Source organism: Mandrillus leucophaeus, unplaced genomic scaffold, assembly GCF_000951045.1.
Source record: "Mandrillus leucophaeus isolate KB7577 unplaced genomic scaffold, Mleu.le_1.0 Scaffold244, whole genome shotgun sequence".
In the NCBI taxonomy this organism is placed as follows: Eukaryota; Metazoa; Chordata; class Mammalia; order Primates; family Cercopithecidae; genus Mandrillus; species Mandrillus leucophaeus.
In genome coordinates this window covers 234,557-252,195 of record NW_012102521.1, presented here as the reverse complement: position 1 = coordinate 252,195, position 17,639 = coordinate 234,557, and the positions used below count along the sequence as shown (strand labels likewise).

Sequence of the window (17,639 nt, the reverse complement as noted above, 5' to 3'; positions counted from 1 at the left end):
GAACCCGGGAGGCGGAGCTTGCAGTGAGCTGAGATCCGGCCACTGCACTCCAGCCTGGGCAGCAGAGCGAGACTCCGTCTCAAAAAAAAAGAAAAGAAATCGGTCTGAATCCATTAAATGTTAATAAATAAAATAAACAATAAATACTCTCTACATGAATCATCAACTCAACAAATAATGCAAACTATGAAAGACAAGAATGTTTCCTGGTTCCCAAACACAGCATGAACATTATGGACCTAAAATCTCCTTTGAGATTTGGTTTGTATCAGAAAGCAGGAATAAGCGGTTTCTCAACCACAAGACCCTGTAAGCACAAAGAATCAGGAAAAAACCATCCAGGAAACTCCAGCACACCTGTAGGATGAATCGCTGCTTATATATATACTCTTGGTCCATGACAGGTCGCCGAGAATCAACATGCATGTTGAACTGTGAGATTCTAGTCTTCAATTCTTCGTATAATTCAGCCACCTAAGAAAAATACATTGAAATCTGATGTCTCAAAGGTACGTATGTTATCAGAGCACTGAAAACACTAGAAAATAAGTGCACAATGGGTAAAGTATAAATACATCTATAGAATGAAACACTGCAGCTAATTAAGAATCATCTTTTAGCTGTGTGCGGTGACTCATGCCTCTAATCCCAGCACTTTGGGAGACCAAGGCAGGGAGATCACTTGAACTCAAGAGTTCAAAACCAGTCCGGGAAACATGGTAAAACCCAGTCTCTACAAAAAAAAATACAAAACTAGCTGCACGTGGTGGCGCACACCTGTAGTCCCAGCTACTCAGGAGGCTGAGATGGGAGGATCGCCTGAGACTAAAAGGCAGAGGTTGCAGTGAGCCAAGATCGTGTTACTGCACTCCAGCCTGGGTGGCAGAGTAACACTCTGTCTCAAAAAAAAGTAAAGAGAAGGAAGGAAGGAAGGGAGAGAGGGAGAGAAGGAGAGAGGGAGAGAGGGAGGGAGGGAGGGAGGAAGGAAGGAAGGAGAAAGAAATAATCTTTTTAAAATTTTTATTATTATTATTTTGAGACAGAGTCTCACTCTGTCATCCAGTTGGAGAGCAGTGGTGCAATCTCAGCTCACTGCAAGCTCCGCCTCCCAGGTTCATGCCATTCTCCTGCTTCAGCTTTCTGAGTAGCTGGGACTACAGGCGCCCCCCCACCACGCCCAGCTAATTTTTTTGTATTTTTAGTAGAGACAGGATTTCACCGTGTTAGCCAGGATGGTCTCAATCTCCTGACCTCATGATCCGCCTACCTCGGCCCCCCATAGTGCTGGGATTACAGGCATGAGCCACCATGCCTGGCCTAAAATTTATTTTTAGAGACAAGATCTTGCTATATTGCCCAGGCTAGACAGTGCAGTGGCTATTCAAAGGCACAATCCCACACTGATCAACACAGGAGTTCTGATGTGCTCCCTTTCCAAGTTGGGCTGGTTCACCCCTCCTTAGGCAATACGGTGGTTCCTGTCTCCCAAGAAGTCACCATATCGGTGCTGAGTTTAATGCAACACCAAATCGGCATGGCGCACCACAGCCCAGAACTCCTATGCTCAAGTGATCCTCCTGCCTCAGCCTACCAAACAACTGGCAATATAGGCATGTGCCACTGTGCCTGGCAAGAATCATCTTATTAGAAATTAATTAATAAGTAATGTTAAAGATGAACAGCATAACACTTATAGAAAATACCAGAATACAAAATCATATATGCTCCATGATCTATTTATAAACACACACCCCTGATGGGAACCAGTGCAAACGCATAACTGTGCCCACCCAGAGATCTGAATAGCAGAGAGCCATGACCACAGCCTTGCTTTAGGTCCTCGAAACACATTCCAGCCTCTGCCATGAACATGTACTGCTTTTGTGATCAAAAACAAAATAAATGACCTATGGCCAAATAGTCCCTCCAAACAGGAAAATAAAATCAATATCCAGTTGTAATAAAAACTGTTTCACACAAAATGTCAAACTTTAATGTACACATGTGAAAATACACAATTCCAAATACCTATGAACTGACCATAAATTAAGTCACCACAAAATTATCGCAATTACAAAAAGAACACAGTTACAAGTGTGAACATAACTGGGGGAAATAACAACTAAAAAGAATTGAAAGGACAGAAAAACTTAGCAGCCACTATCTCTGTGGAGGGAGGAAAAGCCTGGGACATGGGAAGCAAGGGAGTGTACACTCAGATGCTCACCTCTGTACCCCTGAGGGATGGAACTCTTTCATGTGACTGTAATCACATGTAACTGAACGAATTAAAAACCAAGACTATGCCACTTTCTATACTTAAAAGCAATAAAATCAGAAATTAACAAGAAAAAAATGATATTTAAAAACATTTCAGGGCTGGATATGGTGGCTCACACCTCTCAGAGCTTTGGGAGGCTGAGGCAGAAGGATTGCTTGAGCCCAGGAGTTTGAGGCTGCAGTGAGCTATGGTCATGCCACTGCACTCCAGTCTGGGAGACAAAGACCCTGTCTCTAAAAAATAAAAATAAACTCTTTAGTCAGAGAGGAAACCAACACTAAAAGAAATTATAGACAGGAATCTCAAAAATCAGTGGGATGTGGCTAAGCTGCTCATAATAAAATTCATAGCCTTAAATGTTTTTAATTAGAAAGACTGAAAATATTATTATTAATATTAAATATTAATTTCAGAAAGACTCAAGTAAACTAGTCACAGGATAACTAAATTAATGGAAAAAAAACCAAAAAGCAATGATTTAGAATCCCCCACCTATTCCTTCCCTCCTAAAAAACATAGACAAGAAAACTGACAAACGAAACTAAGAGTAAGCTCTCTGAAAATACAATAACATAAAGGAATCTTGCAGACTGTGCAGTAAAGGAGTAATCCAGCAGGCCTGGCTGTCCAGACCACGCACATTCCAGAGAAAGGTTTGGCCCTGGCCCAGCTCCTGAAAGGTCATTGCCAAGCCTCCAGGGACTCCTATCCTCCCTAATAAGAGTATCTATGTTTACCTGGGGCCTTGGGCCACACAAAAGAGTTTACGCTAGAATGTGATTTATGGTGGGGCCTTGGGCCGTAGGGTAACAGTTTCCTCTGGAGGGACTGAAGACTGAGTAACTAAGGTCAGCCACATGGGTACTCTAGGCCTACATAACCAATGCTCAATAAAAACCCTGGACACCAAGGCTCAGGGGAGCTTCCTGGTTGCAATACTTCATGCCTGTCGTTGCACACTGCGGCTGAGAATTAATCACTGTCCATAAGACTCTACTGGGAAAGGACACTTGGTAGCCTGCACCTGGTCTCTCCAGGGCTTCTCCCACGGACTTTTTTTTTTTTTAACCTTTGCCAATTTTAATCCATATCCTTTGGCTAAAATAAATCATAAGCACAAGCATAACAGCTTTTCTACTTCTGCGAGTCCTTCTAGCCAATCAGTGAACCCGAGGATGGTCTCAGGGACTCCCTGAATATACAAATAGAATCAAGAAACAATGAGAGTACACAAATACACAACAATAAGAACAAGAAAGGTGTTACCATTTGACATGAATTTGAAATAACAAAAATTACGTGTAACTATACATCAATAAACTTCATGATCTGGATTAAATGGGTACCTGAATGAAAAACGTAACTCCTCAAAAATGACTCCAGAAGAATTAGAACCCAGAATGGATCCATAACTCCCAAGGATATTGAAAATATTTTTTTAAACTGATCCCTCAAAAAGGCACTAATCCCAAAGGTGTTTTTGAATGCGTTCTACCAAATATGTAGGAAATACATTTCTAGTTATTAAACTATTGATTAAAATGGTTCCTGGACACAGAAAGAGGTTCGTCCTACCAGGGTGGTATCGACACCAGCATCTGATAGTGTTGTGCATGCACGTGCGCACACATGCACACACACGTAAACCAAAGGCCAATTTCACTTATAAATACAGAGGCAAAAATTCTAGAGAAAATATTGGCAATCAGAACCCAGCAATGTTTTGGGAGAAAACATTACAAACAAGCAGAGTTTATTCTGAGAACACGTGGTTGGGTCAACAGTGGGAAATCCATCATGTATTCATGTATAAGTCATGTACCACACAGCAATGTCTCAGTCAACCATGGACACATATAGAACTGTGGTCCCATCAGACTGTAACAGAGCTAGAAAATTCCTGTTGCCTGGTCACATCATAGCTGTTGTAGTGCACCACATGTACTCATGTGTCTGTGGTGATGCTGGTGTAAACAAACCTACCGTGCTGCCAATCATATGAAAGTCTAGCACATACAATACATACAGTACAATTCAGTTGACCCCTGAACCACATGGGGTTGAACAGTGAGGGCCCACTTATATGCAGGTTTTTCTTAACCAAATGCGGATCAAAAATGCAGTATTCAAGGGATGCAAGCCTGAGTATATGGAAGGCCGACTATTCGTGTACATGGGTTCCACAAGGCCAACTGCAAGACATGAGTACTCGTGAATTTTGGTATACAGGGGTCCTGAAACCAACCCTTCTTTATATACCAAGGGACAATTGTACTTGATAATGATAATAAATAACTATGTTACTGGCTTAAGGATTTATCATACTATACCATCATTATTTCAGAGTATATACTCCTATTTATTTAAAAAAAATAATAACTTCACATGTCTTGAAACCAGCAGCAGCGAAAAAAAAAAAGGAAACAAACCAAAAAAGTTAACTGTAAAACAGCCTCAGGCAGGTCCTTCAGGAGGTATCCAGGAGAAAGCATTCTTACACTGTAAGAGATGACAGCGCCATGTGTTACTGCCCCTGATGACCTTCCAGTGGACAAGATGTGGAGGCAGAAGACAGTGATACTGATGATCCTGATTCTGTGTATGCCTAGGCTAATGTGTATGCGTGTCTTAGTTTTTAACAAAAAAGTTTAACAAATAAAAATTATTTTTAAAAATAGATAAAACCAGCCTGGGCTACAAAGTGAGACCCTGTCTCTACAAAAAAATAAAGAATAAAAAAAAATTAGGCCAGGCATGGTGGCCCACACCTGTAATCCCAACACTTTGGGAGGCCAAGGCAGGCAGATCACAAGGTCAGGAGTTTGAGACCAGCTTGGCCAACATGATGAAACCCCATCTCTACTAAAAATACAGAAAAGTAGCCGAGTGTGGTGATGTGCACCTGTAATCCCAGCTAATTGGGAGGCTGAGGCAGGAGAATTGCTTGAACCCAAGAGGCGGAGGTTATAGTGAGCCGAGACGGCGTCATTGCACTCCACCCTGGGTGACAGGGCAAGACTCCATCTCAAAAAAAAAAAAAGAAAAAAAATTAGAAGTGGTGACATATGCCTGTAGTTCCAGCTACTGCAGAGACTGAAGCAGAAGAATTGCTTGAGCCCAGGAAGTCAGGGCTTCTGTGAGCTGTGATCATGCCATTGCACTCCAGCCTGGGCAACAGAGTGAGATCCTATCTCAAAAACCAAATAAATAAGGAAATAGATAAAAACTTATAGAATAAGGATATAAAGAAAGAAAATATTTTTACATAGCTGTACAATGTGTTTCTGTTTTAAGCTAAGTGTTATTATAAGAGCCAAAAAGTTTTTAAAAAATTAAAAAGTTTATCAAGTTAAAAAAGTTATATTAAGTCACAATTAATTTTTTTAAAAATTTTATGAAATTAGTGTAGCCCAAGCCTGCAGTGTTTATAGTCTACAGTCATGTGCAGTGATGTCCTGGGCCTCCACATTCCCTCACAGCTCACTCACTGACTCACTGACTCCCTGACTCACCCAGAGCCACTTCCAGTCCTGCAAGCTCCATTCACAGTAAGCTCCCTATATTGGTACACCATTTTTATCTTTTATACCAGTGATCCCTAACCTTTTTAGCACCAGGAACCAGTTTCATGAAAGACAATTTTTCCACAGACCGGAGAGGGTGGGGATGGTTTCAGGATGAAACTGTTCCACCTCAGATCTGGCATTAGTTATATTCTCATAAGGAGAGTATGGCCCAGGTGGTGGGAAACCCTGTTTTATAACCATATTTTTACTGCACCTTTTCTACGTTTAGTTATGTTTAGGTACAGAAATACTTACCATTTTGTTTTAATTGCCTATAGTGTTCAATACAGTCACATGCTGTACAGGTTTGCAGCCTAGAAGCCACAGGCTACACTATACAGCCCAGGTAGCGGGCCACACCATCTAGGTCTGTGTAAGTATGTTCTATGCTGTTTGCACAAGGATAAAACCATGTAATTACTCATTTCTCAGAATGTATTCCTGTCATTAAGCAATGCAAGATTGTATTAGTAGGTTAAAAATTAAAACACCATATGTTTATCTTTTTCTTTTTCAAGACAGGCTCTCACTCTGTCACCCAGGCTAGAGTACACTGGTGCAATCATGGCTCACTGAAGCCTCTACCTCGCAGGTTCATGCAAACCTCTCACCTCAGCCTCCCCAGTAGCTGGGACTACAGGTGTGAGCACCACACACAATCTGTTTATCCTGACAGATACTGAAAAGACAATACAACAAGATCACATAACCATTCCTCATTAAACTATGTATAGGGAAAAAATATTCCTTAACTTGAAAAGGAGTATTTATTAGAAACCTAAGTAGTTCTACTGAAAGGTGAAAGAGACACTCCTACTAAAGTTGGAAACAGGCAGGAAATACACTTCTTGAAATACTCATTACTACCCATATACTGTTATTACTTATTAAATACTTTATAAGTCAACTTTATTTGCATCCATTTGGTCAAAAAACTTAACTTACCTCTCTAATTCTCTTGATTTGAATGTAATTTAACCGTCCCCAATTAAGTTCATCCTTTAAATATATAAAAGCAGAATACTCAATATTAAGGTAATAAATTAGAGTGGAATTTAGCTAGTTTAATACGCTTCATCCAAAAATTTAATAATGAATGTAAATTACTGAGCTATTAAATATGTACTCAAGTCGACAGTGGCGCTCCCTCTCCAGGTACATCCAATTTTACATTGAAGCCAGAGAGCAGAATACTCAACCATAAACATGATACAGAAACTCTTCTGAGTCCACCTATCTCAAAAATTAAAGGTAGACATAACTTCATTATCTTGAAAAAAGATGTCTGACAAATTATATACCAACAAGAAAAATAATACAGCTGAGTCTTTAAAAGACTTTAAACAGCTAACTCATATATGTATTAGTAGAGATCTATCTAGGCACAGCAAATCTCAACACAGAAACAGCAGACCTGTAAACAGTCTGTTGAACCAAATAAGTTTAGAAGAACAACAAAGCCTGACAAAAAAAAAAAAAAGAATAAAATGGAGGGTAACAGATTACATTTCTTTTAAGCCCATTATCTAAAAGAGCTGAAAACAGAAACAGCAGCCACGTGGCTCTCAATTTTGAACTGACATGTCCAACCCAGCACCCACAGCTATGAAATACTCACAGCCAAAGAGGCTACAGACACCACGGCAAGATCAGTACAATGTGGAGCTGCGAAACAAGCAGCTCAGCTCCAACACAGGACTGAGAGCAAGCGGCCTCCTGAGAAGCGATGGAAGCAAAAGGACCAGTCTGCAGAGATTATGGCCTGCCACTCTTGGGACAGTCGTGCGAGCACTGTCTACAGTGACCTCGACTCCAGCTGCAGGCGGCACATCATGATTCACATGCCATGACTGTGCCAAGACAGAGTCCTTCTCTCATCACTCCCAGCCATCTAGAAAGCAGCTGGAAAGGGCTCACCAACCTTCGGGTACCGCAGCTCCCCTCTCTGTCTGCAAGCCTTCCATGTCTGAAAATAAATGATCCAAAGTTTCAAAATAATGTGTTGGCTCACTGAATTTTTTTAAGTCCAATCTCAACTTTTCAACTGTATGTTGAAAATTTACAACATAAAAATGTACAAATTTAATTTTTTCAGTCAATTTCATAAAATTGGATTTCCATCTCACCCACTTCTTCCAGCACAGTTAATTTAACATTGGACACCAATAACCCCGAGAATACTTTCACAAGATAAAACATTGTCTCTCTCTACCTCATACGTTTTTGGTATGAAAATGTACTAACAATCTGTGGTAGCTGCTTTCATGGTTTACACAACAGAAAACTTACTTTAAATGCCTCAACAAGTGCAATGCAGTCACTCTTGCTACTGCCAGAGAAATTCACTTTGTTCCTACAAACAGATAATGGTGTCATTCAATACCATTAAAATACAGTGACACTTTAAAATATGAATGTTCAGTACCTATATCCATCGAGATGCTGCCGGAAAGGCATTGCAAAAAAATTCTTCAAAGAAAGAGCTGCCGCTAACCATAAAAAATAAACAAGAAGAATGTAAGATTGTGAGAGTGGTGTTATATAAACTTCCCATTAGCATGTATTTGTTCTCACACTTACCTATAATAAGACATTCATCTAGACATCCAAATACATGTCCAAGGACTATGAGTTTACCAAGTTGCTGATTTACAGGAAGCTGGGCTAAAACTCTTCCTAAGAAGGTCAATTCACCGTCATGGGGGTTTTCATCTTCTCTCTGCCCACTCACTGCAAGTGCTCCAACCTTTATACAATAAAATTAGTGTTATCAGCAAGCACTGACTTACTCATACTTTTTCCCCTTAAGGTGGAGAGTCCAAAACAGGAAACGAAGACCACATTTTGGTGAATAAGGCCCTAAGCCAATTTATGAAAGGCTGATATGCTACCAAAAAAAACTTTTTAAATTTTCCCTTGAAACTTAGAACACATTTTACTATTTTTTTAAAAGTATGATCCTAGGAGGTAACACTAAAGGACTTTCACAAAAGTCTACTCACCTCACTCTTGAACAAATATGGCATGCACAGTACTAAGTGAAGGATCTCCCAGCTGCCACTGTCGACAAAACCTTACTGAACTATGTATGGGGAAAAACTTCCTCAACTTGACACAGTGTTTTTCATAGAAACCCAAGGAGTTATCAAATTTTTTTATTAAAGGAAGCCAAGTGTGGTGGCTCACACCTCAGTCTCAGCTACTTGGGAGGCCATAGTGGGAGGGTCACTTGAGCCCAGAGTTTGAGGCTGCAGTAAGCCATAACTGCACCACTGCCCTCCAGCCTAGGCAACAGAGCAAGACCCAGTTAATCAATCAATCAATCACAATAGAGAAGGTAAAACACCAGAGGCATCCTCCACTTCAAAGGTCAGAAGCAGAACGTCCAGAGCCCCAGCACAATATGTACACTAGGATACAGCTTGTACCAAGGCCTTGGTTTCAAGTTCAGAGGGCAGAGTATGAGTCAGGTGTGCAGTCAAAGAATCCCGAGTAGGAAGAGCAGGGTTTCCAGGAATGGACGAAGAAAGCCAGAAAGAGGCTGAGGAACAGAGTTAGTGGGAAAGTGAGGCAGAGACTGAGGGAGCTGCAGTAGAACAGAGCTCTACAGATGCCAACAGTACTAACCATCAGGCAGTCCTACCTCCTTTAGTAGAAGGATGGTGCGCTCAATGTCACTCAGACCAGGCGGGGAAAGGGCAGTGGCCAGCAGAGCTCTTGGCTCACCCATGTTGAGTAATTTCGCTTTCAAGATTGTGCTTCCTAATGGACAACGCTGAAAAGAACCAAGCCTGAGATTAGAAATAATAACGTAACTCAATCAGTTAGCCGATTCACATAACCAGTGCTTCAGAGGGAAAGAGGAGGAGAGAAGGAGAGGAGAGAAGAAAAAATGGAGAGGATTGAGGGAGGGAGAGAAGAGAGGGGAGAGAGAAGGAGAAAGAACAGGAGAGAGAGACGGAAAAAGGCAAAGATGGGGAGAGAAAGAAGGAAGCAAAAAGAGAAGGAAAAGAGGGGCTGAAAAGTGGGAGAGCAAGAGAGCAGGGAGAGGGAAAGAAGAAAAAAGAGAAGGAGGACAAAAGAAGGAGAGAGACACAGAAAAGAGGAAGGAAAAAAAGCTGATCCCACAATTACTCATTATAAAGGGACACAGAAAACAGCAGCATTTAAAGACAATCCTATTATAGAGCCCACAGATACCTGAAAACATCCTCTCATTAAAACTATGAAATGTGGGTAACGCCCTAGACAGCAGCCTGATGCGTAATCAATAGTGAGCCCGGATTGTGAGTGAGGGGGAATGTGGCAAGACAAGGATTTTTCTGGAACCAAAATTAGATGACACTAGAAATTATATTACTTAGACTGTTTGGTAAAACTATCAACTTTGACACTTTGGGAGGCCAAGGCAGGCGGGCGGATCACGAAGTCAGGAGTTCAAGATCAGTCTGGCCAACAGAGTGAAACCCCGTCTCTACTAAAAATACAAAAAAATCAGCTGGGCGTGGTGCTGTGTGCGCCTGTAATCCCAGCTACTTGGGAGGCTGAGGCAAGAGAATCGTGTGAACCCGGGAGGTGGAGATTGCAGTGAGCCAAGATCGTGCCATTGCACTCCAGCCCAGGCAACAGTGCAAGACTCCGTCTCATAAATAAATAAATAAATAAATAACTTTGACAATGACCAAAGTGAATTACCAACATCTCAGGAACAACATGATCAGGGATGGAGTGGTCCCAGAAATCCTTGTGTACCAGCCGGTAACAGTACCCTCTAGACACTCGTCCAGCACGGCCTTCAAAGGAAAGATGTGCAAACAGCGTTTGGCATTAATTACTTTAACATCAGCATGAAGATGTATTTTTAAACAGTCATTAAATATTAATTAAGCAAAGCCTTAAGTGTCTTCTACTAGACCATGTCAGTAACACTTTTAGAATATGTTAGTGTATTCTTAGTAAGTTATTCTTATTTTAAATGTTATTCTAAATAAGAATGACTATCCTAAAAAGTTAGAATAAATTAGAACAAGACTAAATGCTGACTTCTACTCAGTGACCAATATTATCAAATCTAATGCATATTTCTGAAGAAGACAACCTTGGCCCAATATGCAACAGAAACCAAGTACACCCTTCTGGAAAATGCACAGTTCATAATAGAAAGTCACGAGGTTAGCGACAGGCCCTACGATGCCATCGAGGAGGCTGTCTCAACAGCTTGTGCTTCCAATGGCTTCTGCTACCCACCCATCCTCGCCCCACTGCAAAGCACCCTCCCAGCTGTCAGCCACACCACATTACGTGACCGAGTGAGGAACAAGCAGAAGGCTCAGAACCAAGGCTGGCCCACGGAGACCATGACATAAACTGTTACTCTCTTGTGACTCTATCACCTATGAAGTAGCAACTCTTTTATCCTAACACGTAATAAAATTGTCCAAGGAGAGCGAGTGGAGGGAGGGGTAGGAGGGAGTCTTAAAATGCAGCTTTAAAAGAAATGAGGCAACCCAAAAACCATTCCTTCCCCACCTACGGGGATCTGGATCCTGTCCCCTGCTGCCCTGTCTGCCTTCCCAGGCATCCTCCTCACTGCCAGGAGACTGTGGAGAATCTGGGCTTCTTCCTCCACCACCACCCACCTTATTTGCAAATGACAGGATGATCTAAGAAAATCCCAAGACATCACAAAAACAAACACCCAAAAAAAGTCTTCCGAGAACTAATAAGTGAATTCAGCAAAGACACAGGATACAAGATCAACACACAAAAATCAACCACATGTCCAGATACTAGTAATGAACATATGGAAACCAAAATTGAAACACAATGTCATTTACAATCACTCTAAGTCAAATGAAATCCTGAGGCATAAATTTAACACAGCACATACAGGATCTATACACTGAAAATTACACACTGCCGATGAAAGAAACCAAAGATGGCTAAATAAACAGAGACACATATAGTACTCAGAGACTGGAAGATTCAACATAGTCACTATGTCAATTTTCCACATATTCATCTATGGGTTTAACGTAATTCCTACCAAAAGCACGAAACTTCTTTGGTATCTATAAACAAGCTTATTCTGAAATCTATCTGGCAAGGCCAAGGACTTCGAATATTGAAAACCATTTTGAAAATGAAGAATAAAGTAGGAAGAATCACTCTGTTTGATATACAACTTCTTCTACAGTAATCAAGGCAGTACAGTGCCGGTGGAGGCAGTACAGAGAAAGAGCAATGGGACAGAACCAAGAACCCAGAAACAGCAAGAGCAAGCACATGCAAGTGATTTTCTTTACAAAAATGCAAATGCAATTTATATTCTAAATACTTTTTATTTTCTGTATAGCATGATGCTTTGGTATTTTTAAAAACCTTCCTGGCTGGGGTGAGACTGCCCCTCCCAAGACTAGCCAATTCTTACAGCAAAGGGCCCAGCCAGGAACATGTCTTTGATATGTAAAACTAACCAACCACAGCCATACATCCTCCATCCTCTATATGGACCGGTGCACCCAGGAGGCAATATTCCTCTGCCTTAATCACCTCAGGGCCAGATGCCAAAAACTAGGGATCACCACCCCTATTATCCAAAGTCCACTGAAATTATTCCAAACAGGTTACTAGAAAATGTGTTCTCTCATGGGTCATTCATAAAAAAATCTCCAGTGACAGAAGTGCTTGTTTCACTAGACAAGTTATAAAACAGTTAAAGTATCACAGACACAATAGCATTAGAAAAAACTAACTAGATTGTCATAGTCAAAGGAATTACAGATTGAAGACAATCAAATCCACTTCAGTAAAAAACAGAAGGCAATCCCTTGTAAAATAGTCACTAAAAGGCCTCTATGCACCTGATAATAGAGTCTCATGTATCTTCTGCTACTAAACTCTAGTATAACTAAATGCCACAAGACTTTAATGCATTATACCAAAATATATTTTCACCAGGTAAAAAAAAGCTTTTCATGGTCCACCAACTAAGGACAATCAAATACTTCACGATCTAAAACCCAGAGATTGACTCTTCTAAAAACAACATCAGAAAAAGACTGTCCTTGCCACCCACATTACAAAACTTTGGGATCTCAAAGCTTAAGTGCATAACCTCACAAATTAAAAGAGCCCCTCCAGACTCTTAAAAACTATACACCCATTAGAAACCTTAAGGTAAAGCTAACCAAAAAAGCTTCTCCCCAAAAGCAGACAACATCCCAGATGTGAGCAGCTTTCCCAAGATCACAAATTAAGATTTCTCTATCGTGAGACTCCAACCTCTTATTTTTCCCCTTGCTTCTGTCTCTATAAACAATAATGCATATAGTAACTTCCCTAAAAAAAGAGGTTATTATATATACTCATGGGGTATACTTTTATTGGTAAAAGATTTTACAGCCAACCCTACCCATGGACTATCTTATGCCTTAATAAACAAAAGACAAAGGGTAGATATAAAAAATTTTAATAGTACCTTTGTTAATCCATAATCAGTCAGAAACAAACCATTGGTTCATTCCTCTTGACCTACATCATAGGTTAAAGAAAACATTGCCAAGAGGCCTTCACCCTTCTAGATAGACATCATTTGTTAGGTCTCTTTTCCCACGGTTTAGAGTAAATAAGACACTAATTAAAAATGTATCACTCCTAATAGGCTCTAGAATAGATTCTACTACAAAGCCTATGATTACACAACAGACTTCTTTAAATTATCTTGCTAAAGTTGTGCTAGGTAATAAAATTTCTCTAGATTACTTACTGGCTAGATTGGGGAAAAAAAAGTTGCTGACACTACTTATTATACATAGATAAATACATCAGGTATTATAAAGCATCAGTTAGGCCGGGCGCGGTGGCTCATGCCTATAATCCCAGCACTTTGGGAGGCTGAGGCGGGTGGATCGCCTGAGGTCAGGAGTTCGAGACCAGCCTGGCCAACATAGTGAAACCCCATCTCTACTAAAAATACAAAAAATTAGCCGGGCGTGGTGGCATGCGCCTGTAATCCCAGCTACTCAGGAGGCTGAGGCAGGAAAGTCACTTGAACCCGGGAGTCAGAGGTTGCAGTGAGCCAAGATCGCGCCACTGCACTCCAGCCTGGGCAACAAGAGCAAAACTCCATCTCAAAAAAAAAAACGACTCAAGATAAAGATAAACAGAAGGTAAACGGACTGCTTGGTTAAAAGCAAGCCTCTTTATCTGACTCATTCTTTGATCTATTTGATTTTCATTGGTATGGTTCATGGAAACCCTGGCTAAAGAACATATTCCAAACTTTTGGTATTATCCTCCTAATAGTCATAATAGTAGTCTCCCTGGTACACTGTATTCTCTCAAAAGTTTTAAATGTTTACATACAGCCATCTACAAAATGTTGGCTGAGTATGGTGTCTCATAACTGTAATCCCAGCACTTTGGGAGGCTGAGGTAGGAAGATCACTTGAGTTCAGCCTGGGCAACATAGTGAGATCCAGCCTGGGCAACATAAGTTAGAACTAGCCTGGGCAGCATAGTGAGATCCAGCCTGGGGGGCAACACAGTGAGATCCCTGTCTCCACAAAAAATAAAAAATTAGCTGGGTGTGGTGGCACACACCTGTAGTCTCAGCCACTCGGGAGGCTGAGGTGGGAGGATTGCTTGTGCTTGGGAGGTTGAGGCTGCAGTGAGCCATGATCATGCCACTGTACTCCAGCCTGAGTGACAGAGCAAGACCCTGTCTCAAAAATGAATACATAAAAATGTCAGTTTCTTCTTCACTTAAAACAACAAAAGCTCAAAAAAAAAGTGTCATCATGAAAAAACCATAGCCCATAAATAACATGTCAAGACTAAAAACCCAAAATGACAATAACTGAGAGTGACACTGAAGCCCTAAGTTTTGGTCACACTCTCACCTAAGTCAAAACCTGACCAAAAGGAGGAAATTGTTAAACAAAATGATGAGAGACTATTGTTTTGGACTAAACTCATACACTGGGCTCCAACAGACCAGGCTAATCCAAAATAAAGTCACTCATACTAAATGCAAAATAATCAAACTAAAATTTTCAAAAGCAGATAGATGCTGGCCAGGCGCGGTGGCTCACGCCTGTAATCCCAGCACTTTGGGAGGCCGAGGCGGGCAGATCACGAGGTCAGGAGATCGAGACCATCCTGGCTAACACAGTGAAACCCCGTCTCTACTAAAAATACAAAAAATTAGCCAGGCATGGTGGCGGGCGCCTGAAGTCTCAGTTACTCGGGAGGCTGAGGCAGAAGAATGGCATGAACCCGGGAGGCAGAGCTTGCAGTAAGCCAAGATCGTGCCACTACACTCCAGCCTGGCAACAGAGCAAGACTCCGTCTCAAAAAAAAAAAAAGAGAGAGAAGAAAGATAAAAGTTTAGCCTAAAGATGCCTCCTTACATATTTTAAGTTCAGCCTAAAAGTCTCTCTGTACATAGTAAACTATAACCTAACTACATATGCAAACAGACTATAACCCACTCTTATGCCAATCACCGGGTTTCAGCCAATCAAAGGCAACCAACTGCTCAAACCACATTCAAAGATGACCAATGCCCAGCTGTAGTCAGTCTGGCCATTTCTGTAACTCACTTCTGTTCTCTACACGTCACTTTCCTTTTTCTGTTCATAAATCTTCCTTGACCATGCCACAGCACCACAGTCTCTCTAAACCTCTTCCAGTTCAGAGGCAGACCCATTTGCAAAATGTTCTTTAAAACTCTGTTAAGTTTAATTTGTCTAAAAATTTTTTCTTTTTTTTTTTTTCAGAACAGCATCTCACTGCCACACAGGCTGGAGTGCAGTGGCACAATCATGGCTCAACTGCATCGACCTCCCAGGCTCAATCCATCCTTCCACCTTACCCTACTGAGTAGCTGGGAGTACAGGCACATGCCATCATGGTTGACTAATTTTTGTATTTTTTATAGAGATAGGGTTTTGCCATGTTGCCCAAGCTGATCTCAAACTCCTGGGCTCATGCAATCTGCCCATCTCACCCTCCCAAAGTGCTGGGATTACAGGCATGAGCCACCGTGTCTGGCCAAAATTTTTCTTTTAACAGTGGTGCTGGCAAGAATATGGAAAAAATAGATCTCACACATTGCTCATGGAATGTAAAATGACACAGCCACCATGGAAAGAGTAGGGCCTTATAAAACTAAACATAGGCTGGGCACAGTGGCTCATGCCTGTAATCTCAGCACTTTGGGAGGCCGAGACAGGAGGATCACGAGGTCAAGAGTTAGAGACCAGCCTGGCCAACATGGTGAAACCCCGTCTCTACTAAAAATACAAAAATTAGCTGGGCGTGGTGGGGCACGCCTGTAGTCCCAGCTACTAGGGAGGCTGAGGCAGGAGAATTGCTTGAACCCGGAAGGTGAAGGTTGCAGTGAGCTGAGATCACACCACCAGCCCTGCGACAGAGTGAGACTCCATCTCAAAACAAAACAAAAGAAACTAAATATAGATTTACTACATGACCCAGTAATTATATTCTTGGGTTTTTATACCAGAGAAATGAAAACTTATGGCCACACAAAAACCTGTACATGAATATTCACAGCTGTTTTATTTACATGGCAAGAATTGGAAAAACCTCAAATGTCCTTAAACAGGTAAATGTTCAGTGGAATACTACTTAGTAATAAAAAGGAATGAGCCACTGATACATGCATGCAGCTTGTATTGGCTTAGATGGCTCCTAAGAACACTATGGTAAGTCTTGGAAAAAGACAATTTCCAAAGGTCACATACTGTGTGATTCCATTTATCTAACATCCTGGAAACGACAAAGCTGCAGAGATGAAGATGGGTCACCAGTTGGCAGGCAGAGTATTAGGGGCAGGTATGGCTGCAAGGGGGCAGCACAGGGCCACCCCTGCATAGCAGTGGGACAGGACGGTTGTGTGTTCTGATCACAGTAGTGGTTACACAAACTTACACACAGTATCAAACTGCAGAGAACCATACACATGGTACAAGGAAAACTGTGAAGCAAGGTGTATGGTCTAACAGTGTTACACTATGTCAATTTCCTGGTTGACTGTACTTATACAAATGTCCCACTCCAGGAGAGGGTAAGAGAAGGATTCAAAGGATTCTATGTACTATTTTTGCAATATCCTGTACAGGAAGAAATTTTATAATAAATATCTAATTACAGAAATTTTGAATATACAAAAAGGTAGACAAAACTCCTATAATCCCAAGACTGACCCAAAGATAATCACTTTTAACATTTTTGTATATTTATTTCTAGTCATTTTTTGTTGAGGGTTTTTTGTTTTGAGACAGAGTCTTGCTCTGTTGCCCAGGCTGGAGTGCAGTGGCGTGATCTAGGCTCACTGCACCCTCCACCTCCCAGGTTTAAGCAATTCTCATACCTCAGCCTCCCAAGTAGTTGGGATTACAGGTGTGTGCCACCACACTCAGCTAATTATTGTATTTGTAATAGAGACAGGGTTTCACCATGTTGGCCAGACTGGTCTCAAATTCCTGACCTCAAATGATCCACCAGCCTCAGCCTCCCAAAGTGCTGGGATTACAGGCGCAAGTCACCACACCCAGCTATTTCTAGTCATTTTTTAAGCATAGTTTTTCGGGAAGTTTGAGGGGAAAGGAGGTTAAACATAGTGAGGTGATTACAGTTTAATAGCCTTTTTTCTCTTAACTTTATAATAATACATAAGGTTTTTCCAAAGTGATGAGAACCTCTGTGACTTTTTTTTTTTTTTTTTTGAGACAGGGCTCTCACTCTGTCACCCAGGCTGGGGTGCA

At 41.3% G+C, this 17,639-nt stretch overlaps 1 protein-coding gene across 1 annotated transcript in view; it reads right to left on the bottom strand.

Annotated features, from left to right (window-relative positions):
• Positions 1–17,639, bottom strand: part of TDRD9 (tudor domain containing 9) — a 101,040-nt gene that overhangs the window by 36,737 nt on the left and 46,664 nt on the right. The window contains exons 13-20 of the mRNA XM_011982882.1: positions 10,543–10,640; positions 9,491–9,622; positions 8,428–8,593; positions 8,273–8,336; positions 8,137–8,200; positions 7,769–7,813; positions 6,793–6,846; positions 358–474 (exon numbers count right to left, since the gene is read on the bottom strand). Coding sequence (XP_011838272.1) covers positions 358–474; positions 6,793–6,846; positions 7,769–7,813; positions 8,137–8,200; positions 8,273–8,336; positions 8,428–8,593; positions 9,491–9,622; positions 10,543–10,640 — 740 coding nt within the window. The remainder of the gene's footprint in view (positions 1–357; positions 475–6,792; positions 6,847–7,768; positions 7,814–8,136; positions 8,201–8,272; positions 8,337–8,427; positions 8,594–9,490; positions 9,623–10,542; positions 10,641–17,639) is intronic.